This window comes from Triturus cristatus, chromosome 8 (assembly GCF_964204655.1).
Source record: "Triturus cristatus chromosome 8, aTriCri1.1, whole genome shotgun sequence".
Taxonomy (NCBI): Eukaryota; Metazoa; Chordata; class Amphibia; order Caudata; family Salamandridae; genus Triturus; species Triturus cristatus.
The window spans coordinates 404,207,832-404,233,399 of NC_140591.1; the positions used below are offsets into that span (position 1 = coordinate 404,207,832).

Genomic DNA, 25,568 nt, shown 5'->3' on the forward strand with positions numbered 1-25,568 from the left:
TCCACCACCACTACTACATCCACCACCACGTCCACCATCCCCACCACCGTGTCCACCACCACCACCACGTCCACCACCGCGTCCTCAACCACCGCGTCCTCTAGCACCACATCCACCACCATGTCCACCATCACCACCATGTCCACCATCACCATCCCCACCACCGCGTCCTCCAGCACCGCGTCCTCCAGCACCGCGTCCTCCAGCACCGCGTCCTCCAGCACCGCGTCCTCTAGCACCACGTCCTCCAGCACCACGTCCTCGCACCACCATGTCGTCCACTTCCACCACCACGGTGTCCACCACCACGTCCACCACCACCACGTCCAGCACCACCACGTCCTCCACCACCACGTCCTCCACCACCACGTCCTCCACCACCACCACATCCTCCACCACGTCCTCCACCACCACTACGTCCACCACCACCACAACCACCAACACTATGTCCACCACATCTACCACCACCGCATCCACACCGCATCCACCACCACCAGGTCCACTACCACGTCCACCACTACCATGTCTACCACCACCACCACGTCTACCACCACCACCACGGCCACCACTTCCACTACCACCAGGTCCACCACCACCACCAGCTCCACCACCACCAGCTCCACCACCACCACTTCCACCACCACCACTTCCACCACCACCACTTCCACCACCACATCGTCCACCACCACCTACACCACCACGTCCACCACCACCATGTCCACCACCACATCCACCACGTCCACTACCACCACGTCCACCACCAAGGCCACCACCACCATCACCACGACCACCACATCCACGACCACCACCACGTCCATGACAACCACCACGTCCATGACAACCACCACGTCCCCCACCACGTCCACCACCACCACCACGTCCACCACCACCACCACGTCCACCACCACCACCATGTCCACCACCACCACCATGTCCACCACCACCACCATGTCCACCACCACCACCACGGCCACCACCACCACCCGTGACAGGTAAAGTGTCACTGGAGGGCAGGGGTAATAGGAGTGTCAACCCCGGCTGTACATGGGACATTTAAGGATGCATTGGGTGTGAGAAGACGGGAATAGGGGCTAGAAGTATTACACCAACCCCAAGATACAATTTGAAGAGGCGCAATGTCACAGGGGCTCCTGTAAAAGCACTCGCAGCATCTCTACCTCACAGTGGCATACCTGCACGAGCCACTCACTCAAAACAAGCCTTGGCATAGCCAATAGGTCTCGCCTTTGGGACCTTATAATTGTTTAGCCATGCAACACTTGATGTTGGTGCACCAAGGATATTGTGCTGGATAACTAAACACTTATAAGGCCCCAAAGGCGAGACCTATCGGCTATGCCAATGCTTGTTTTGAAATGGTTTGACATTTGTGAAACATGCAGCACTACAAATATCTATTTTTAGAACACCTTTAAATAGGAGAACTCATGATGGCGAGCATGCCATTTCCAAAAGTCATGTTTTTATTCCCTAAAAAGAATCTTAAATTATTGCTTTAATCCATTGTCTTTCTCAGAGTGCTTTTGTCATGAAAAGCTTCTTCTCACTAACACAGCAAAGCAGGTGAAAGTGCTTAAACATAAAAGTGAAAGGTTATAGAGTGGACCTAAATGAAATATAAATAGCTATATGAATCGTGTTCTGCTGCCTACTTTTCAGAATCCCTTCAGAACATTTATTGTGTCTAATCGCAGAATTTTGTAGCCTTCGTTTGATATGCAGAAATTCATCATGGGAACTTAATGCTTGCTACCCGCATTGCATGCAGAGTACCCTTCAGGCAAATCCACATTTTCTCTAATAAAAGACTTTCTTTTCACTAAATTGATTTACCAAGGTATTTTATTTGTATTGTAAAACAGTTCTTCTTTTTCTTCATATAGAATGTGTTTGTGCATGTTCTGGACATGTCCAATCCCAAATTCATCTGGGAATTTTCTGATCAGTTCAAGGCTGAGCACAGATTGAATGTCCTGGTAAGTCGCCATGTTGTATGCATGCAATCTCTGCCTCTGTTATATTATGTTTGCATTTCTAAATACAGCTTAGCTTTCAGAAATAAGACATTAAAAAATCTTCATCTGCAAACTACGAACCAACTCTTTTGCATCTATCTAGATTCTATCTTAAAGAGGTATATAATTCATATGACACCAATCAAAGGATGCTTCATAAAGCACTATTTCAGAAAGAAACACTAGGCTGGGCATTAACATAGTCTTCTTTTTAAATAGGTATCTTAGTAATTCATCACATGCAGTCTCCCACAGAGATCCAGCCTTTCGCTCCTAGTGTTCAATTATGACATGCTCTTCAGGGCACACACATCACAGCCCTCATAGCTTCACTTTCTAATGGATGCAGACAACACCCAGGAGCACTGCATTGTTCAGGATGTTAAATTAGAATTGTCTATGCTCAGATAAGTACTCCCTGTACTATACGCTGACGATAGTGCCGCTGACAAGGGCACTTGTATTGGAGTGATTGGCCTGCCTAAAAAAAAAAAGTGAAAACATGCTACAAAATAATAATGTGCCTAAACCTTTAGGAATGCCATCTTTTGAAATACACCTTGAAACCAACTCCTGATGAAGTTGAGCATCATGTTTATCTACCCAACAGTTCTTCATGCAATGGAATAATGGCGGTACATCTTTGGTCATCCAGAACATTAGACTTTGGAAATCCTTGAACCATTGCCCTAGAGCTGACCTTCATCTCCTCAACTCCAGGAAACTGAGAAAGCTATTGGCTCACATTGTGGAAGCAGTGTGTAAAGATCCGTGATTTCACCCCATTTCTACTACAACTCTTCCCAAACAAACATTTAAGAAGTGGACATAAAGAATTCTAAATCCTGGAATGCTCTTGGAGTTTTATATCTTGAAAAAGTGTTTTTTAAATTATGGCTGGAAATGATACTTCAGTGTGATGAACTGCATATTCAGCATTTTAGATGTAATTTTGCACATTGTTAAGGACTTTTTGGCGTCTGTCATATGAAATGTGTTCTATGATGATAGTAATCAAGGCATCATCTACCTGTTAGTTCAGCAGCCATCTCTGAAGCTTTATAGTTTCAGTGTACTATTCTGAAAGCACCTACGATTTCTCAAAATGTTAAAATTCCATAAGGACGGAAAATGTCCATTTCTTTTCACGGTCTCATCAAAGTCAGTGTAACTAGTCTTTATCTTCAATAGTGGCAAGATTATGGCCCATCTGCAAATGATTTAATCTTCTATAACCCTTCTTTTCTACAAGAAAGTTCTCTGCTGCAAGTATGTACATATGTATGTGGTATGTAAATACTCGCACAGGGCACATGCACTCATTCTTCTTTTTGAGATCTTTCCCTTACACTTCCTTTTACAGTCTCACCCTCTGTCCTCAACCTGCCATCTCCGAAGACACTGTAAATATTGTGTAAGAACTGCTAAAAAGGAGTCCTTCTCATGACTCTACAAAAACAAAAGGCAGTAATCATCACAAGAACTTCCCTAACTCTTACTCAGTTTTCCCAAACCATTGACTTCTTTGCACTCTTTAACCACTGCTGAAATACAGTTGTAATGTATCCAAACACCCACTCTCTACCTGAAATACACCTATACTGCAGCATCACTCTCCCTGTTTGCACCTTAGCCTCTGGCACACCCTGCCCTTAAATAGAAGGTAATATTGTATCGTACTCCGTAACCAAGCCGCTACTAAACAGCATATCATCTATTATCCGCACGCTGACAACACATTTTTAGAGCACCTCTCTGAATTCACAACTAATAAAGTGAATGACTCGGATACAACAACTTTCACAGAGACTTTCAGCTACATTGGTGAGGTCCAAAGGTTTGAACTGTGTCACAGCTTTCTTCATTTTTATAAATAACCACATGCAAGTGAATTGGATTCCCACCCACATGAAACACACCATTCTAGACCTCTTAATTGCTAGAAAATATAAACTCAAAGCTGAGACACTGATCCCTGCTGATTGGTTTTTCTGAACCTTAGGCTAAACAAAAAAGACCACAAAGTGGATTTGAAACCTTAACTTTGATCCTATCTCCTTAACTGTTCATGTAGCCTAATCCTTGGAGACCCTCCCTCCTGTTTAAGAAGTCAACAGACCTGTGAATCTGTACACAGAGTCTTTAAAAAGGAGATTGAAGAGACAATGGCGACAAAGAACAAGGCCCTATACGTAGGCTTCATTGACTTCAAAACAGCCTTTGATAGTGTCTCAGGAGAGAAACTTTTGACAAGATTAAGTGACTGGGGTATTCCACCCCACTTACCAATGGCATTTGTATCGCGGTACACCAGTACCTGGGTAAAGATCAAAATGAGCTCTGGATGGCCCACAACAACAAAAATCATGACCAATAAAGGCTTAAAGCAGGGCTGCACACTGGCCCCACTACTGTTCAATCTTTATCTGGTCGACCTAAAATAAAAAAATTTAAAGGTGAGGTTGTTCCTACCAAAGGCAGCTGGGCTTAGAATCCAGGCACTTTAGTATGCAGATGGTAAGGTGCCCCTTGACCAGATGCAGATAGATCTACAGAGACTCTTTAACTTACTTGCTACTTATTGTGATGCCAATAGCCTAAAGATCAATGTCGCAAAGATGAATGTTATGATCATCGCTCATAGACGCATAAAAAGAGGAGCGTGGTATATCCAGGGGAGTGCAATTGAGACTGTGGACTCCTACAAATATTTGGGGGCATGGATGGAAAGCAGGGGTTGCATTTCTCCACATATGTTTGCTCAATAGGCGGTGGCAAACTCTTAAAGGTGATAGCAAGCGATTACCAACAACTTCGTATTTGGCTCTGATATTTAGAGTCAAGTTGGCAAACTGGCTGAATAGAGTGCAAGTCTCCTGTTACAGGAGGATTTTTGTCCTTCCGGATTGTACCACATACGCTCAAAACTTTCTAGAATCTTGCTTCACTTCGCAACATCTGATTTTGAATGCAAAATTCCTAGCCTACTGCCTAAAAGCCAAGCAAGCAAAGAATGACACTCTAAATCATGCGAAATGGAGAGTAATACATTCTCTTCACTCAGTACGGCATAGATATTTGAATACTTTATTTATTGATTTGGAGGCACAAGCTATCTGGGCAAGTAACGTCAAAGCTGCTTCTAAAACAAGCTAGACCAATATCAATGGAACGTGGTGTGAGGATAGCGAAGGAAAATGCGCATGGTAGCTAGGCAAGTAAAGGAAAACAAACAGTCCCAACGGTATCATTTAAAAAGACAGTTAAAGGTGCATGCAGAAAGCATTACAATCAAGGAAGGAGAGACTCTCAAACAAAATTACATTTAAGCAAGAATGATTTTTTCAAAAAATGTCTTGTATTCAATACAGTTGACACAAAAAGACAAACAACGGAAATTAGACAAATTAAGATTACAGTTGTATCAGCACTGCAAACCAATTTAATTAGCATATAAGCAACCCAAAATTGTACTTGGGAGTGTGAGTGACACCAGGACTAGCGACGCAAGTGACAAAGTGAGATCAGCAGGGGACGGCGCGAAGTGGAGAGCAAGTGAGTAAAAACCGTGGTTCTAATCTCAGTTTTTACACAGTACAAATGATTTTTCAATTATTCATAGAACCATAAAGTAATGTTGTGCCATCAATTAAGCTGACAGGTCGACGGCGTTTCGATCCGGTTTGTATCGGATCATCATCAGGACCGGGTTGAATGATTCAAGCGGTGCTGTACAAGGGGGAAAAAACCAAGGGGCAAGGATGGGGGGAGGGGATGGTAAGGTTAGGTGTAAGAACAGAATGAAAAATCCCAGAGGGGAATAGACTAAAATGAGGAACGGAATAAATCCTGAATTAGGGATGTCATATTATGACTTCTAAACGAAAAGAGGAAAGAAAAGCGGTGCAGGACAATTCAAAAAAAGTTTCTTTACCTTCATTGGTTGACCGACAGAGTTAGGGAGATCGGTACTCACACTCCCAAGTACCAAGAATTTCCTTTTTTTCCTCTTGTTTTTTTGCCCAATTGTAATGATTTTAATTAATCGCAAAATAAAAGAACTATCTGTGTTAAAAAAAAAAAAAAGACACTTGTGGCATAACCGTCCATCCACAGTGACTTTGAAGAATCAAAGTAAGAAATGCAAACCACTCATCTACAAGTCCAAATGTACCTTCATCAGAGATGGTAGGTTGCCCAATTTACAAATGGATGTTTCAAAGCTATTCAGGATAGTAAATGCATTCACATACCTCTCTTAAGAGGGGAATACCGAATCCACTGAAAAAATGTGAGTTCTCCACTTTCTTCAAGCATAACAAGTAAACTCTTCCTAGGATCCCCCTCTTCCCACACAAGGGTCCAGGAAATCTGTGACACCAACCTTTCATTTATAATACTGACACAATCAGAAATGTTAAACAGTGTCATGACAAACCCCCCTTCACTATAACCTCTACCCTCAACACTCCAGTTGAAACCTTCTATATGAACCTAAATAATACCTCCCTGTCTCATGGATCGGCCATGGCTTTACTACAGTAGGTCAGACCTCGTTTCTATTAGAAAAAAGCCCCTAACATACCTGGACAACATTTAAAAACGTCTGCCTATTCTCAGTGCTTAATTTGTTTAAAAAAAAAAAAAAACTTGCTAGGGCCCAGCCAGGAGGCTTCATCCACTGCCTCTGCAATTCAGACCATTCCAGGTCAACCAAATTATAACAATGGCTTGTGCGACAGGCGTTAGTCATTGTTAATGTATGTAGAAGTATTAAACAACTGTTGTGCTCATTCCAAAATTAGACAGATATCACCACCATATGGTGAACTGTGATAAGTGCTGGGGCCAACAATTAGGTGCCAAATGAGGCAGGGATAAATGAAGTGTTCAGAGTAGATGTCAGAACCATATCTGGGCATCCATTTCACTTGACCTTCCACATACCTCGGATGGTATTTGAGGAGGGCGAGGAAGCAGGGAAAATCTGATGTCACTAATTCATCAACATCTCAAGGTTTCAGTAATCTTGAAGTTATTCCACTAAAATATGCAATTTGTTTCTCACCCACGTAATTCACTTGAAAAGATATAGATTTGTTAAAGATGCATTGGCGTAGCCCAGTGTAATGGCAAATCTTTATTGACTTTAATTTGTTACAACAACTTCATGGAGCTTGCCCAAAAACAAGATACTTGAAGCCTGGGATCTGTGTTTTTCTTCAGAAATGTTGACGATTGTTTGTTTCTGGTCCAGGGAGGACCTGGCTTTGCAGTTCGGGCTGGGCTGTTCCCACGAGGAGCAGGGTCAAGACTGAATTGCATAAGGCTGGGTCCAAACTGGGGTGGCGAAGTGAGCTAAAGAACAATGGATTTAATCCAGATCTCTTGACTGGAGGGGATTGTTTGATTTGTTCCACATTCCGTTCATCATTTGTGTGTCTTTTTGTTGCAGAAGTGGACACCGAAATCAATACTACTAAGTCAGGAAGCTAGTTGCCCAAACGTGAATGATAATTGGAACTGACATCCAGTTCCACTAAAAATAATTTGCCTTTATTATTGGAATAGATGTAAAAGGCAGAAGCATTCTCTTTCCTGTTTCAGAAGTATGACATCTACATGCATTTATTGACGATAATTGATTTTCTACAAGCCTCGGTGATGAAATTGCTTTTCTTTGTGATAGATACCTAAACCTGTGATTCTGGTACTTAAACAGGCATAATTTTAAACCCCTTATTGTTTTTCATTTTTATGTGGTTAGAACTGGCACTTGCATCCTCCAGATAAGTCTATCAGTTAGCAGGTTTCCATTTTTTATCGCACTGAACCTTCAGTAATAATTGTATATACTTTCATTTGACAGATAAATAATGCTGGCTGCATGGTGAACCAAAGAGAACTAACGGAAGAAGGTCTTGAAAAGAATTTTGCTACAAACACATTGGGTAATTAAAGCACATTTATAAAAACTGAACGTCCCCTGACCCGAGTAAAGTAGCCACTGCGAACACCAGTCATATTCTGAGCTGAATTTCTGTTTCCAATTAAAAAAAAGTGCCTAATAATATTGTTTCCTGCTGGCGGAATTTAGAAATCCATTAAACTCCGAAAATGACATTGTACCCTGCATAACGTGGATGTTACTGGCATGGGAGTACTTCTTTGGCAGCTTGCCATTATGCAGGGGAGTCCAGGCCAAACTCTTCAGTTGCTGCTTCATGTTAATTGTGGCTGACTGTGGTTTAAACCCAGTCTCTCAACTCTTGTAGGGCAATTGTGGTTTCGAGAGATTGACCGTCATTTCATTTAATGGATTTTAAACAGATGTGATGGAAATTTTCAGCAGAATGGATACTATATTTAGATCTAAATTCTTCAGCAGACATTCCATCTGTCCAGCTGGTTGACTCTTGAAAATGAAATAAAAATGTGTCTGTTAATAGACGCTGACTTGAAGCTCGGCAGTTTTATTGTACAGCAATAATATGATACTATGAAAGTGACACCAGACTTTTTCCACCTCATATAACAGATGTTACTATTACCCAAGTTAATGGTCCTCAGTTTATGAAACTCTGAATGATGGAAGGCTGAATTGGCCTTGCCTGGATTCATACGGGTGACATGAATTATCAACAGATGTAAGCAGCGAACATTTAAGTTACTCGGTCATCTTGCCGGCATGAAAGGTGCACAGATGCTGATCTGTGGGATTCCTCTCCTGTCAGAGTATTTTCTCCTCTGAACAATTAGTTCAGATTTTGCTTGTAGCAAATACTGAATTGTTGTTGACATGTTTTATTAATCTTTATTTGCATTACTCAAAGATCAAGTTGGGAAATACACCGGACGAAGTGACAATACCACCATGTGGTGCTAAAGACCTTGTTTATTATTGCATAATAGCCTGCTGCTCTGGGCTGTACCAATTGTTAAATGTTGGCACATGAGTTGTAGGCATACTCATGACCCTTATAGAGAAAAACAAACAATGGATGGTGGGACAGAAGGGACTGTAAATCAGACGGTTCATTGCATAAAAGCTGTGATGTCAATGGTTGGTGCCTGGTCTACCAGGAAGAATAATAAAGAAGATGGAAGGAGCCTCCTCAGTGAAGACAATAGTCCTAAAATATGGCCAGTTGTCCTAAAAATTCAATTTCAAATTGTTCATCGACCTTTTGTGAGCAGCAACTTATTTTGTGGACATTACTATGGTCTGATCTGTTCACACAATATGGAATCGTAGTGAGTCATGGCCACCTTGCCTAATCGTTATTGACTGGACAGGTCATAATGAGCGACCAACTACAATTGACACAATCACTGGGTTCGTGACCCATTAATTTCTTTTCTGTATTAAAAACGTATTATAAAAAAAAATGTAAGCAACCAGATTTCCTTAAAGTAGTTTGTGCTGCTTAAAAAAATTAATTTCGATAACTTTCACTGAGAGTGGCAACCATCAGAAGTTGTCATAGATTGAGAACCGGTTACAATGATCTCACCTCAGATCTGAACAAATCGGATGATTTAATTTCTAACTATTGTGCTAGTCTGAGATGCATCCATATCTGTGTGACATAATCCAGTTCAGACTAATGACATGCCCAGGTGTTACATATTTCTTTTACAATATTTAAAGTGACAGTTACACCTGTATTTCATAAATACTTGGAATATATTTCATAGTCCTAGGATGCACATAACTTGGTGCAAAACACCTTGCATGATAAAAGCACCCCTTACCTTAACACACGGTTGATGCATATGTTGTGTTAGTGCTTTGCTTAATCGCTTCACCATACAGTGATAATGTCATTGGTCAAAGAGATTCTGCATTTGAATGTCCTGTTAAAAATATATTTTCTTTTGATGTCCATTACTATGAACCCTAACAAATGCAGATGAGTGGATTGTATGTACTTTCACCTGTAGGGTGACATCATATAACAGTTTACATTACTGTGCTCAAATATTTCTTTGTCTGTTTTAAGGAATGTACATTCTTACAACTGCATTAATACCTGTCCTGGAGGAAGCAGAGGATCCACGAGTGGTGAGTGCAGACATCTTTGTATTGTGCTTGCTACGGCTTTGAATCACTGTTTCTTTAGTAGGAATGTTTGGAAAACACTTTCTTGAAGCAAATACTCTGGGTTAAGTGGCTGGCAAACACCTGATCTTGAATGTCATTAAGTCACAATCTTATTTATAATTATTCTTTTCAATATGATGCAGGTGAATGTGTCATCTGGAGGGATGCTGGTTCAAAAATTAGATGTCTCTGACCTACAGTTTGAAAAGAAGGCATTCGAAGGGACCATGGCTTATGCTCAAAACAAGGTTTGTTGAAACGGTACATGGAGATTGCAGTGCCCTTATTTGTAACACCTACATGTATCTAGAAAGCTTCTTTGTATTTCGAGTGCTGCTAGATTTGCATATATTTGAAAAAGGTGTGTTTGTATTCACCATCTCTTCTGAATCTCATCAAATGTATGTTGAGTTTTATTCTGAAACAGCGGTTCAGTAGTATGCAAGATTTTGTTACACCAATAATAACTGAAATCGTTAAACTCTGGCAAAGGGGGAATCTCACATTATGGTTAGTATATATTTATATGTAGGTTATTAACAAGTTTAAACCATGACCTCTACAGTGTTAAAAAGGAGCGTAAAGACTTAAATCAAATCTTTTGAAAATAGGAAGGTTCCACTTTCTAAGTCTGAGCACCATCTTTGTACAAATCTTCGTACAAACATGGAACCTTCATCTGTTGTGCCACATATCAGCTCTGCTACTCTTGTATCCTTTGCTTCTCAATAATACAATTTAAAGTCTGGCGGTGCTCATACACCGAAGGACAGTAGGAATTACTAATATCATTAGAGTTGATTCTACTCGCGCATTAGCTTGTATGTATTCTTGTAAAGTGCTATGTAGTCCAGGTTAAGTATATCATTAACTTTAGGGGATATTGCTACCTCCAAGTATACCATTGAGCTCACTATCCTTTTGTCAAGCTTGGTTCATTATCTGGGTTTTTAGTCCATTTAAGAGAGAACTTGAAAATTCCCATAATTAGCTAACTTCTCTCTTTACTAAAAATGCTACTTCTGAGAAAATAGCTGTATATCTACATAATCTGCTATCTTTGCCAATTTTTTTTACAGGAGCACAATATGTGTATTAATCTCTATATTTGCCAGGAATAGTTCTAACTATAGGGCAAAGACAACAATCGGAACCCCTGCCTTATGCCGTTGTCCCTCCTAACTAGGCCAATGAAAACTGCCTGCATAAGGTTTTGAATAATAGTGAACGCATAATGCCAATACATATAGTAAACCAAAAGCCAATTTGCTCATTACCTTTGTGAGAAAAGACCATGATACCTTGCCAAATTCCCTGTCAGCATCCTTCTAGACTATCTTTGCATGCTTCTCTTTACTGGACGCTGTATCAAAGATGGCTATTGTTGTATTAATAGTAACAGTTCTATTCCACATCTGAACAAACAAATTTTGTTTGGGACAAACCAGTATAATGTGGTTATCACACTGGCTAACCACTTTGCTATCAATTTGAAGACTATCTTCACATCTGCATTTATTAGCAATATGCGTCTATATGACCCACACAACTTCAGGTCCTTTCACTTTTTTGGGAATACCAAGATCAACATCTAATGGGAAGGGCAACCTGGAGTGAAACAACCACAAAAAATAGCTTGTATACTTTGAGTGGGATAGAGTAGACCCTGGCTGCATTGCCCAAGAAAAATGCTAAATATTCTCAAGTCTTCCCAAGAATAAAAAACAAAAATCTAGAATGCTCCCTAGAATATTCCCCTGATGCTCCAAAAATCTTTATGCTTACCAGAACATTGGAAAAAGATTGGAGTGCATTTGAAGAAGTGGACATTCTGGACCTTTTTAACATCATCAAGAAAATCATTCCATCCTCCTACACTTGGGGAACCTATTGCCTCCACCCTTATGAAAAAGAATCCAAGGTTCAAAAACTGCATTCTGGTTGAATATCTATCATCAACTCATCTTGACCTAAGGAATAGTCCATGACTCAATATGATTCAAGTCACTCTGTTATTTAAGAAAAAAAAACAGGGCTTTGACCTGGAAGATTTAAACTGCTTTTGCCCCCTTTAAAAAAAAACTTCTGTTCTTAGTGAAATTGTCAGAATGCTGTATTAATCGGTGGCTTAAATGCTTCATAAATGTAAATGAGCACCAATCCAATTTCTTGTTTGCTGCATCACAGAAATGGCCACTCTGAAGATAATTGAACCCTGGACAAAGATGGATTGGGTCTTCTGGTCCTAGACATGCCAGTAAATTGTTGCTCTTGTCTGACTATCCTCAAGGATAGGATGTACATCAACAGTGTAGTACTCCAATTGGTTGATGTAATATCTGGAAAATCATGCCTAATAAATCAAGATCATCAGCTACGTCTCTGAAAATTCATACCTGCACCAAGGAGTTCCCTAATGTTCAATACTGTCTGCCACTCTTTTCAGCAATTACATGGAACTGTTAGGCTGCCTTCTGAGTCTATCCAACATCAGCTACCAAATCTATGCAGATGATACACAGCTACACCTAAATATCTGCTCTCCAGAAGATACAGGAAATCTATCAGAAACCTTAAATAAGATCCACGCTTAGACCACTGCCCATCACTTGAAACTCAACTCAGTGGAAACAGAATTCTCCTCATCTCACCCCCTAATTATGTCAACTATATAAATACATGTCCCAAAGATGTCCCACTTCTGAACACCACTCCGAACATTATATGCTGGGATTCTGGGTGGCAAACAATTGAATTTGCAAACCCAAGTCATCACATCTAAAAGGAATCTAACAATATTTCCCAGATCAAACTTCAAAAGAATCACACAGGCCCTAGTCCTCTTGAGACAGAATTCTGGTATTCTTTAAATCTACTTGGCCCTTCATCAAGACACCACTTCATGTGGCGGCCAGACTGGGTTTGGGCTCCAGGAAATGTGAACACATTTTCCCCTTCTTTTTTTCACCAAACTGCCTTCCTACCAAAGCAAGATCCAAATTAAAACTAGCCTGCATTGCTCACAGAGCAGTGTCCCCCTAGCGGTCTTAGCTAGAAACTACTCATCTCAGGAGTACAAAGACATCTAAGGAGTATGGATCCCCTCCTTCATGAAATTCCAAAGACCAAGAAATCTAAAATGGCTAAACAATTCTTTGGGGAATGCCACAAGGCTGTGGAACTCATTATCATCCGTGTTACAAACAGTTACCTCCTTTGAGCTATTCGAAAGAAAGTTAAAATCCTTTATGTTTCAATGCCACCTAGCACTGTAAAGAATCCAATCCCCTCACCAGATTAACAAACCGTCATTGCTGAACCAAATGTATACCAAGGTTCTTCCTCCAAAATAATCACCCTACACCTTGTGACTTCTGTATTTTAGAAAGATGGACTGTCACAGGATATGATCTTTAAGATAGTATGTTAATTACATTCCCCACTTTGAGTCCGTTTTATTTTATCTAAATTTCATCAAACGTTTGTTGTTCACTTACAAACTCTTGTCGGGATGTTGACCACAATGGCAATTTTATTTCACATTTCATTGGTACGTTAACCTTTCTTAGACCTTTTTGTTGTTAAACTTCTTACAATTGCCCTAGTGTCTTCTGTCACAATATAGGTAATTAATAATAAACTCAACCAGATTCCTATGCGTTTCTGAAGGTGTAGCGCCAGATTGAAGAAGGGCATGTTGTATCTCTAATTTCATCAGCTGGGTGTTAAGATTGTATTGCTCCTGCTGGGATCTTGAGAGATTGTAGGAAGAGCAGGGAGAGGGAAGTATTTCCACAAACAACTACTTTATGTATTCCATATGATGTAAGAGGCTCATCCTAGATAAAGCTAACAATATTCTTTAAATACAACTAGCATCCATTGTTTGTATTCCCAGTTATTAAGAAGGGACCTGTCAAGGGTCCAGTGCAAAGAGTTAATGTTTCAGTAATCCATATCTCCTAGTAATTCAGTATAAACAGGATTATGGTGTTAGAATGTTTTGGGGTTTACTCTCATTAATTCCTGTGCTATAAGACCTCTAGACTAAAGCACAGCATAAAGTCTTCAGTAGTGTTGATGTGGATATGGCTAATAGGTATAGCGTACAAAACTCCCTGTTGCCGATCTCCAAGAGTCAGCAACCCCAAAACCTCCATAATCTGTAAAATAGTAGACCTGCTATTGTCATTCTGTTGCCTCCTTTTTTTACTTGTTTTGTCTATTAAAGAAGTAAAATGCCAGTTTGGTAGGTTGAGTACTAATTGAGAAAAGATACCAGGACTGTTGGAAATGTAATGTAGATGATGCATACCACCTTTAGAAACTCTCACTATAACCCAATTGCCCCGGTTGTCCTCCTGAGCTGTAAGATATTGGTAAGTATTATTTTGACACATCATTGCTGCCTCTGTTATGGATACTTGCTGAGTCTGAGCAGCCAAAAGACTACAGCCCAACTGTTGTAAAACTGATTTTCTGAAATGTGATACGCATTTCCTGCAAACAAATAACAGCAACATCTAGTTTGTTAAATTCTGCTTTAATATTTTTACTCATGAAGTGTAGGAAAGTGGGTTTTTGTTGGGTAGTCCCCCTACTTTTTGCCTTTTATTGATGCAACTTTGTCCGAAGACCACTGGGTACCTGCTAACCATGTGCCGGTGTTCTTTACCCAAAACAAGGCAACTGGTCAAATGATCCCCAATTGGCCAGATCTTTAGCACCTCTGTAAGTCCCTAGTAAGTGGTACCCCTGGGACGTAGGGCATAGGTACTAAGGGATCCAGCACTAAACTTTTACAGACTGCCACTACAGGCTGCATGACAGGGCACTCTAAAAAGTGAAAACATGACATGGCACACATCTGTGTGGCATGTCTCCTAACACTGCATGTAATATTTGTAAGTCACCCCTACAGCAGGCTTTACAGCCATTAGGCAGGGTGCATTATATTACATGTGAGGACATATCTGCATGAGCAGATATGCCCTTGTAATGACTAGTTCTATTACTAGCTATTACAAGTGAACAGGGAAGCCATCTTAAGGTATGCACTGGTCAAAACGTGTTTCATACTTACATAATGTATTCACTGAAATATATGTTGTTTAGTATCAAACGCCTCATATTAATAAGCCCACACTGATTCCAGTGATGGATGTTCTAATACATGCACTCAGAGGGTACCTTAAAGGTACCCCCTTGAACCATACTAGCCCCCTAGTATGCTGGCTGGCTGACTGGCCGAGGCCAGCTTGCCACCACAGATGATGAGTTTGTGATCCTCTAGGAGGTGAGAGCCACACTCTCCGAGGTCAGAAACAATGCCTTCTCTGGCAGGAAATGTTTACACCTCCTCCAGGAAGGATAGTAAATCCGCATATCAAGATAGGAGGCTTCTAAGACCTCTGCTGCCTTTGATATGCGACCCAAGGCTTCCCCAGACAGATGGCAGCCCCAACCCAGAAGTGACATCTATCTCTCACTACTGTGAGCTACGGGTGGGGAAGAGAGAGGGGTCTTCCGCTGATCCAGCAGCAGTCCATGTGCCACCACTGCAAATCTTTTGAAATTCCCTCATATATCGGGACCAGGTCAAGAGATTCTCCTGATGCTGTACCCACTGGAACTTCATATCCCACTGCAGAGCCTGCATATCCCAACGGGCATGTATTATCAGCAGGATGCAGGAAGCTGTGAGACCCAGCAGCCTCGGAGTCCGTCTCACAAAAATCCAGGATAGCGACTGACACATCAGAATCCTAGACCGAAGAACCTGGGCTTGCTGTTCTGGAGGATATCCCCGAAATTGCACCATATCCAGAATTTCTTCAATGAAAGAAAGCATCTGAGAGAGAGTCAGGTATGACTTCGGCACGTTGGTAGTGAACCATAGTGAATGCAGGAGATCTGCCGTACGTAGTCTGGAGGTGGGAGACAACTGCCTGGGGTTATCCTGCCTTCAACAGCTAGTCATCAGGATAGATGAGGAGTGCAACTCCCATCTCCGTAGATGTTCTTCAACCATAGCCATCACATTAGTGAACACTTGAGGAGCACTGGTAAGGTCAAAGGGTACCACAGCGAACTGATAACGCTCTTGCCCTACCTTAAACCGCAGGTAATGCCTGTGGGCAGGCAGGAAGGGGACCTGGAGGTAGGCTCCCTGCAAGTCCAGCGGTACCATTCAGACTCCAGGGCCAACGGCAGAAAGTACCGGAGTCAAAGTGAGCATCTTCAATATTTTGTTTTGCAGGAGGTAGTTGAGAGGGCACAGGTCCTGCGGCCTCCGCCCTTTTTCGGCACCAGCACGGAAATAGCAACCATGGCCTACTTCTGATGCCAGCACCCTTTGATCAGAAGAGACAGTTCTTCCTGTCGCAATAGTGAGAGATGGTCCTCGTCATCTGATCGGTAGATGGTGGCAAATGTAGCAGGGTCTGTTGGAATGGTAGGGCATAGCCTCTGTGGACAAACTGAAGCACACATTTGTTCGAAAATATTTTCCCACCATTGCAGCAGGTGGTGTCAAATCCTACCACCAACTGGATGCCCATGTTGATAGGAGGGCAACCTAAAGTGACTTTAAGATTGTGACTGCCGGAGAGAAACTGGATTGGGTTGACTTCTGACTCTGGTTCCAACAAGGCTTGTGGGACAGGGACACTACTGATAGCCCTTACCGTAGCCACAGAAGGTGAAATGCGGCTGTTGTGGGGCCATGGTGAGCCCCAACGACCTAGCGGTGGCCCTACTGTGTTTGACATGCTCAGATGCCGAATCCTCCTTGTCACCAAAAATACAAGTCTCATTGAAGGTCATGTCCATATGGGATGCGTGGACATCGATGGAAAAGCCAGTTGTCGTCAGCCAGGCGTGATGTCGGAGCTCCACCTTGGAAGCAAAGTCTCTGCCCAGCGAGTCAGTCGTATCCAATCTGCATCTGATTGCGAACTTTGTCACATCCCTCCTGTCAGCAGTAGCCTGAGAGAGTATGGCTTGGGCCTCCTCCAAGACCGTAGGCAGCACTTCCACAACGATATCCCACACAGTGTGGGTATAATGGCCCAATAAGCATGCAGTGTTCATGGACCACAATGGCAGGCTGGTGGAAGAGAAAAACCTCTTTCCAAAGGTATGCAGCCTCCTGGATTCCCTATTCAGTTTGTGGTAGGGAATGCGCCGGGTTTTATCCTAGAGGTGTATTCCTGGACCACCAGGCTCTCGTGGTGGGGTGCAGGCAGGCGACGACCAGGTTCCCGGGCACAGGTCGATGGCTGCGGATGATTGTCCTCTGCACAGGAGTGCCTATGCAGGGTTTGGCCCAGGCCCTGTGCAGGACCACATTTAAGGGGAGTAGGGATTCTGATAAGGACACCCTCAGCTTAAGCACCTCTGTCAAGACGTTGGTCTCCACCATGGACAGCTAAAGGTCCAAGACCTCAGCTGTCCTCCAAAACGCCAGCACAATGGAAAGCCCCTTCTTCTGTAGCCTCTGTAGGAGGTGGGAGGAGACAAGTGTCTGGTGAGATTTCTAGACCACTGGCATTGGCTAGGTCCTCATTCCAGGTGTCGTTGGCCATAGACTCTAAGGCAGAGGTCTTCAAACTTTTGGATGCCGAGACCCCCCTGTCAACATTTTCAGTCGAAAGGACCCCCTCCTGACAAAAATTTCTAAACCTCTAGGCAGGGCTGCTGGAATTATGAGGCAGGTGAGGACCAAATTACGCAACAGGCTTGACTAAATTGCGTGGGATGAAAATGTAAAAGATGTTATGTGATTTCACGTATTTTGGGACAGCATTGCTTCATTATTTTGACATTTGTTACACACAGTAACACTAAGGAAAGATGTCACCCCATCAGTACCAGTTTATAACCAAAATACATTTCTAGTCAACCTTTGTGAAGGGCCTTCCACTCTCCAGGAATACATGCTGCCACATTAGAAGCTCACCTGGCCTGGGCCAGGAGAAGCAGGGGTCCCTTAAAACCCTGGCGGTTTTTTGCAGAGTTAAGCAGTTTACCCATGCAGCTTTCCTCTCACCCCCTCCCTTCCATCCCTCTCTCCTCTCCTAACCCCGGATCCCTCTCTCACTTTGCAGGCCATTTTCTTTCACCCCTTTTTACAACTTCTGAACTCTCCCCATTCAACCTCTCACTTCACCTTTAATCACCTCTTGCCATTCTGTCTTTTCACTGCCCTCATCTCGAACAGTCTCTCGCATTTATCTCATGGCCTCTCTGGCCCTGTCACCTCCCGTGCCCCTCAGCACTTCTCATTCACCTCGTCTCTCCATTCAAATTTTTGTCTATTTGTATCTTACACCTCTCCAGTCCCCCCATTCATCTTTCACATCTCCCCTTTGTTTTAACAGAAGCCCCCACCTTTGGCTCACACTCACTTCTTGCGTGTCCACACTTCTCTTCGGCAATTCGCATTTCTCCTCATCCCTGACCTCTTCAATCAAATTCTCTCACTCCCTTGCTGTCCTCTCTCATCCTCTCATCTCACCTCACCAAGCATACGGGTCAGACCCGTATGCTCCTCTCGGCATGTGCCACTCTGCTTATTGTTCCCTAATTCAAGAAGGCATGAGTTGTCTGTCTCGCTGTTTTGATGCAGGCCGCGCAGTTATGGAACATGCACCCTCCTTTGCTTCGCTCCACCAAGAATCTATTATTCTTTAGAAAGATATAAAAACCTTTCTCTATGCTCTGTAGGTTACCCCATTTGGCTGGTTCTCCTTCCCCTTCTGTGTGTTTCTCATTTGCCTTCAGGCAGCAGATGGCTATTACCCCCAGGACACCTTTTGGTAACAGTAGCGTACTACAAATGTAAATAATAATAGGCAGAAGCAGGGAAGTCACTAGACCACAACTTCGGAGGGGGGTGCTAACACTCCCAGCCAGGGCTGGTCCTAACACTGGTCGCACACCGTGCAACAGTGTTTTTTGATGCCCCACCCCGTTTCCTCCTTCTCCATGAATTCCTTCACTGCCACTCACCAACAATGCACCTCATCTCTCTATAGCACCTTTCTGACAAACATTTCATTTTTTTATAGTGCTACTCATAGATTACTCACACTCATTTCTGTGATCTACATGGTACATGTTCAATGTAGCAGGCACATTAACCCTCTGCACTGTGTGAGTGACAAGAGTGCCCATGTGAGTGCGCAGTGAGCGATGCAACAGTGTGAGAGTAGGGCAAGAGGAGTGACTGCAGGGTGAGTGAGGTGGTGTATGAATTTACGTGCGGATGCAAGTTCAGAATGGGATGAATGAATGTATGATTACTGATGGGCTTGTTTGAGTGAGTTGCATATTGAGCAGTGAGGGGCCCAGGAAGCTCTGCACAAAGGAAAAAAGGCTCTGCCATATTTCTTTTAGGTAGAGAGAGGCACTCTGTGATAGTTTACAGTAAACCCCTTGGGGACAGATTTACAAGCCCCTTGCACCACCGTTGCATCGCGTAGTGTGTCGCACAGGCGGCGCAACCTGCTGAGTGATATTTACAAGCACACGTAAAGCCACTTTGTGTGGCTTTACCTTTGCTTGTAAATATCGCCCCGGTGTTCCTGTGGGGGATCCCATGCAACACCCATGTCCTCTGATGCATTTCCAGATTTACGAGCAATCGTAAATCTGGAAATGCGTCAGAATGCTACACCACCCTAGGGGTGGCATTGCGAGGTGCAAATGTTTTCATTTCTCCTTGTTTCTTTCCTCTTCCAATGTGTGCTGCATTCTAAAGCATGAATTGGAAGAAGAAATCACCTCAAATGATTGCTTTTGTGCTGGAAGGTGCTCCTTCCACACAAAACTGGCCTACCATCCACTTCAACTAATAATCCGCTTTTTCACAAAGGTTTCAACACAAAGGACCAAAGAAAATTTTACTCTTGAAGGTGCTTGTCGGTAAACGCCAATTATCCCACACCTACCACCCCATCTTAAAAGATACTAGTTAAAACTGAAAACGTTGAGGTGCATCGTAACTTCAGTACAATGATGTTGTGAGGTTTTGCCAATGCAAGAGAACATTGGTTCAATTTTTCTAGTACTAAAATAAGATAAGTTTATCTGCAAACTGTCCAAATCTATATTAAAATGGAATATTGACCGTTTTGAACAGAGACATACCTATGATCCTCCAGGATTGCTCAAGCCCTTGCATTTACCAGTGCCCCCCACTCCTCAGCAGTACATTAAGCCGTTCATGAAAACCAGCTAGAGAATTTTTTAACAGTTTTTTTCTACTTTAATCATGTTCTACATTTTGCATTCGATGAGAATGTAGGTCTTTTTGTTTATCTCTACACACTACTTCTATCATGGCTCCTTTGTTGAGATGCAACAATTTGCTGGAAGTTGCAGGTGGTGGGAAGCGTCACTCATTTTTGTGGGGTTAGGACTTATTTTTTATTATCATTTGACTTCGACCGAGATCAAGAGCGAGAAAGGCAGGAAAGAGAGGAGAGTAGGAAGAGACAGATAGGATAACAGTGCAGAGGAGAACGCAGGAATGAAAAGGAGCAACAAGGAGAGAGAGCAAGTGGAGGGGGGAAGGGGTGGAAGAAAGAGGCATGAGGAGGAACGAACATTAGGCAGTCTTTGTATCAAGCAATTCCGGCATTCGGCAACGATGGCGGCTGGCTCCCATTAACAAATGTGGCTTCTGCGCTTATTTTTATTTATTTATTTTTACTCATGCAGCACTGAGTGCCCCTAAATGCCCTCCAGCACATCTAAGTGGTTAAAGGAGTTTGAAATTAGTGTCAACCGTGGGCTCTGCTGAAGCTTTGTCGCAAGGCAGCGGCTCACAGATGTGACTCTTCTCTTCTGATGCCAATAAATTCAACACATTTTGAAAAACGGTTCATTTAGTCGTGCTTTTGCCTCCGATTGGATTTGGTTGTCTGGTTCAAAGCAAACAGCTCGTCTCCAACCTAATTTCTGCCCATTAGATGTTTTGAAAATGAAGACATTTAAGTTTATGCTGCGTTGTTTTAAATGTGCTTTAGATGGAGGGGTTGTTATTTTCGCGTCGTGTCTGCCATGCTCTGCGCTGTGTGTGGCTGCTACTGCATGTTCTGCATTAGTTGCAGCTGGTTTGGTCTCTTAGACCAAAGTCCTCTGTCACTCAAGTCGGTGGTTAATATCGTGGGGCACAGGAAATGCATTGACTCTATCCCTGGGTCTTGAGAGGGGAAGTGAAATTATGGGGTGTCCGTGGAATGGCAATCGGTGGCTGACAATGAAAGAGAGGAGAGGGAAGTATTAGTAGAGGAAACATTTGAAAAACTGCAAATAAATCAAGGATCAAATAAGTATCAGTGAAGAAAACGTAACCAGAGAATATGATAGAAGGATGTAGAATACGAAACGTCAGGGTAAGTCAAGAATACAAAAAATCAGAGGTGAAGATGGGTACGGCTCATGTGGATTTAGGCAATTCATGGCGCCTCCTTGTAGAACCCAGCAAAAAACGAAGCCTCTGTAACCAGTTTACAAAGGCATGTAAATATGCAAATGGTCTTTAAAGACCTGTGAAAAACTCTGCGCCGGAGAGAAGACTCCAGACACTGCCCAGCCCCCAGCAGCTCGAGTTGCACTGCAACACCCGGGCTGAAACACAGGACGGGGAAAGAGGGTGGGGGGGGCTGAAGCACTTGGGCAGAAGTGTGACTGGGAAGGCGCGACCCCCTTTGCATCGCTCCACGGCCCCCCTGGGGGTCGCGCCCCACAGTTTGAAGACCTCTGCTCTAAGGGGTCAAAGTAGCCCTAGAGATCCTCAGATCCCCGCCATTCGCGTTCCTCAGAGGGCCTTTTAGGGAACTAGTGCTCCATCTCCAATTTAGGCAATGTGGGCCTGGTCTTCGCTAGAACCAGCATCGGGGGATGCCAGTCCGGCTCAGTATCTGAGTTAGGAATCACAATGGGTTCGACATCTGCGATGCCGGAAATGGTGCCATGAAGCAGAGGCTGATCTGGATTCACAAACCGAGCCACAGTCCGAGTCCCTTCTGAACCCATGGGGCCCGAATGCGCTCTAGAGGGGTTCGACTCCCCAAAATGAGGCTCATGGATTCAAAAAATTCACGCAGTTGGGCAGGGGGTCACACACGCTCTGGGAAACTCTGGGAAGCACGAAGCGGGCCCGGTGTCAAACCCCAGCTCCACAGTAACAATCTGGGTGCAGGTCCTGGATTTGTGGCATCATTCCCGATTTGTGGCATCATTCCCTTGCGTTGTCTGATGAACGATGCGGAGAAGTCGCACTTCTTAGATTTCTTCTTGTGGGACTTACCTGAAGAAGTCCAGGATCATGATGAAGACTGGCACGAGCAACTCTGGGAGAGGTCCTGAGACCTCCATAGTGAACAGGCCTGGAACGACATGGAGTCTGGTGGTGAGTGGCCAGAAGCTTCAAGGCCCACAGCGGAAGCACCACAGACACACCTAGTGGTGGTCTGTCAGACATTTGCCTGTGACAGGCACCACAAGCCTTGAACCTGGTAGGTTTCATTGTGGACATGTCTTAAAAAGTTAGGGAAAAAAGCACATAGGTGGAGTTCGACAAAATGGAATACAAAATTCTGTCAAAAAATGACTGAGGGGAGTTAGTCCAGATCAGCGCAGACATCGTGAGAAAAAAGGAACTGAGGTCAGTGCGCTGGGGTAGTGCCTATATAGGCATTGCGCACATCACTTCCAAAGTAGAAAACGCCCGTGGAGCCAGTGGCGGCCGGCATGACTGGGGGGCGGGGAGGTTTAATTTAAAATAAAAAACTTAGCTTTGACGACCCGGTCCCGCGTCGTCTGTCCCATGTCGTCCTCTGCAAAAGGAAGCAGGCAGCTTCCCTCCCCTCCCCTAAGCCAATCACAACGCTGCAATGGCTTTGTTGTGATTGGCTGGGATGCTGACTGCACAGGCGTCTATGGGGAGGCCATTTTCTCCATGTAGGCTTCATGCAGCCTACATGGCGAAAATAGAGAGTGCGCATGACTGGTTTGGTTGCCCCAGAGGGCCGACTAAACAGTTGGGGCCAGAGCATTGGGCTAGCCACTCCTATCCTGCCCTCGAGCAGGCACAACCACCCACCCACCCCCAACCAAACCCTTCTGCTTTCTCGCTGTGCGAGAAGCAGAAACATTAAATGGTATTTATAATACCAATTGATGTTTCTGCTTCTTGCACTGTAAGAAAGCAGTGGAGCGATGCTCCTCCGCCCACATGGAAGAGCCAACCCTGCGTGGAGCCAAACCACGCCACCTACAGGTGCACAAGGGGATTGCTAAAAAAATATCCGGAATCCAGTCTATGCCTGGGGAATATTCTGTGGTAAGGAATCTATGGCTAAAAGTCTCTATGAGATAACCTACATAGAAAAAAACAATCTCAACAATATCCATTCCGACTTTAGCCATAGTTGTCGACCAGAGAAGGCTCACTGCACACCTTCGACTAAAAAGGGTTAGGCCTCATTTATCTTGACACGATCAACGCGTCTCCATCCTAGAAATTCCAATAAAACGAATGGATATAATTGATTCAGTCTTTAGATGGTTTAAATCCTATCGCGCCATTAGCTTAAAAGTAAAACTGGCAAGCTCTCCAGCTCCTTGTCTTTTCTTCAAGGAGTTAAATAAGGCTCCATACACTCTTCAGTCTTTGCATTGAACCACAGAGTTCCCTCTTTAGGCAATTAAACATGCCTTTCAAATAGTGGTAAATCATTGGGGGGTTTTCTTGACAGAAATCTGCACGCCCACCTTAACACTTGAGCAAAAAGAACCAAATACCAAATCGGACTCTTACAGTGCATCATTTCACAATATTAGTCCAATCCCTGGTCAGTTCTAGGCTGGATTACACCATTCTCAGAATCATCCTGGCCCTACTGGAAAGTACCTTCAATACTGGGGCTAAATTAATATTCGGCACAAAACAATCTGATGAAATCGCCTCAGTCCTGATCACTTTAATTGGACATCCCATAAAAGGCAGATGTTTTTGCAAGTCCGTCTATGTAGGATGAGGTGACTGGAAAGACCTGTTTAACTAGAGCTGTGGTAGTGAAATGCTGTACTCCATTCTGTGGGCGCTGAAGAAGGACTCTACTCACTATACGTCATGCGCTAAACTTTTATAGTTTGTTATTTGGCTGCCATCATTGCGGCCAGCTACATCTTTTTCAAGTTGTACACCTCATATTGTTTGCTTACTTGTTAACAGCATTGATATATATTGTAACTGCTTATATGTATTATCTTTCTCCTAGGCAAAATGTTGTGCAACCCTTGTGGTCTGATCTATGCAAACCTGCAAAATAAATAAATATCTAACCTTAGATTCATGATTAATGCTCACAGTCACTGTATCCATCTATTTCTTGTATCTTCTGCATTGAACAACTACTGAAGTCTTATAAAATAAAATGTAACTGCTGTATTGTTTTTGTTTTTAAATCTATATATACATTTTCAGAGACAGCAGATCATTTTAACAGAACAGTGGGCCAAATTGCACAAAGGTATCCACTTTTCTTCTATGCACCCTGGCTGGGCTGATACACCAGGTAATTAAATATTTTAGTATGTTTTTGAAGCAAGAAACCTTTTTTTATCTATACATATTGTTATAGTTCACATACAGTCTTAACAATAATATCCATGCTAGGAATATTTTGTGTGTGTTTTTTCTTTACGGTGTTCCGCAAATATTTTAGGCTAGCTGGAAGACTTAACTTGCACTTAAATACACCTATTTATTAACAAATCATTATAAATATCAACAGAAGACATGTAGCACTTTTATATAAAGTCTTAATAAAATAAATGGATTAATTTTACTCGGAAGCCTAGTTTATTTATTCTAAACTGACGTATACGACTGAAAAGCGATTCTCCCCCATTCAATATGAAGAATTTTGAAGATAAACATTAATATTTTGTCAAATGTTTTTTAGCTGTGAGGTTGTCTATGCCTGACTTTCATCAGAAGATGAAGAATAAATTACGTACAGAGGCTCAGGGAGCAGACACTGTGCTATGGTTGGCTGTCTCATCTGCTGCAACTAAGCAGTCCAGCGGACTTTTCTTTCAAGGTGAGTGACCAGCTCTTCTAGAATTTTGCTTTGGAATTAAGTAAATATAGATTTGCTAGTAAGACCTGACCTCCTCATACTGTATTGATCCTGCCTTCTTAATCTTCCTTTCAAATAGAAATCGTTTGAATATTTCATAAAGCGGAAGTGGAACATGCCTTTCCTAGATCTCCTTAAACTGAGAAGCAGTTCGGTAGGTTTCCAGTGTTAAGACCCATCCATGGCGTGCCGTGCCGGACGTGTCTTCTCATTGGAAATCTGCCGACAATTGTTTGGTTGGAACTTGGTGATAATTATCGCGCTGGAACC

The 25,568-nt window shown here is 43.0% G+C and overlaps 1 protein-coding gene across 2 annotated transcripts in view; it reads left to right on the forward strand.

Annotated features, from left to right (window-relative positions):
• Positions 1 to 25,568, forward strand: part of DHRS12 (dehydrogenase/reductase 12) — a 75,411-nt gene that overhangs the window by 36,063 nt on the left and 13,780 nt on the right. For both annotated transcript variants that reach the window (XR_014967718.1, XM_085621795.1), the window contains exons 4-9: positions 1,905 to 1,997; positions 7,906 to 7,987; positions 10,040 to 10,101; positions 10,284 to 10,388; positions 24,641 to 24,731; positions 25,122 to 25,259. Coding sequence is in view for 1 of the 2 variants with exons in the window: in XM_085621795.1 (XP_085477921.1) it covers positions 1,905 to 1,997; positions 7,906 to 7,987; positions 10,040 to 10,101; positions 10,284 to 10,388; positions 24,641 to 24,731; positions 25,122 to 25,259 (571 nt within the window). In the remaining variant the exon portion in view is untranslated. The remainder of the gene's footprint in view (positions 1 to 1,904; positions 1,998 to 7,905; positions 7,988 to 10,039; positions 10,102 to 10,283; positions 10,389 to 24,640; positions 24,732 to 25,121; positions 25,260 to 25,568) is intronic.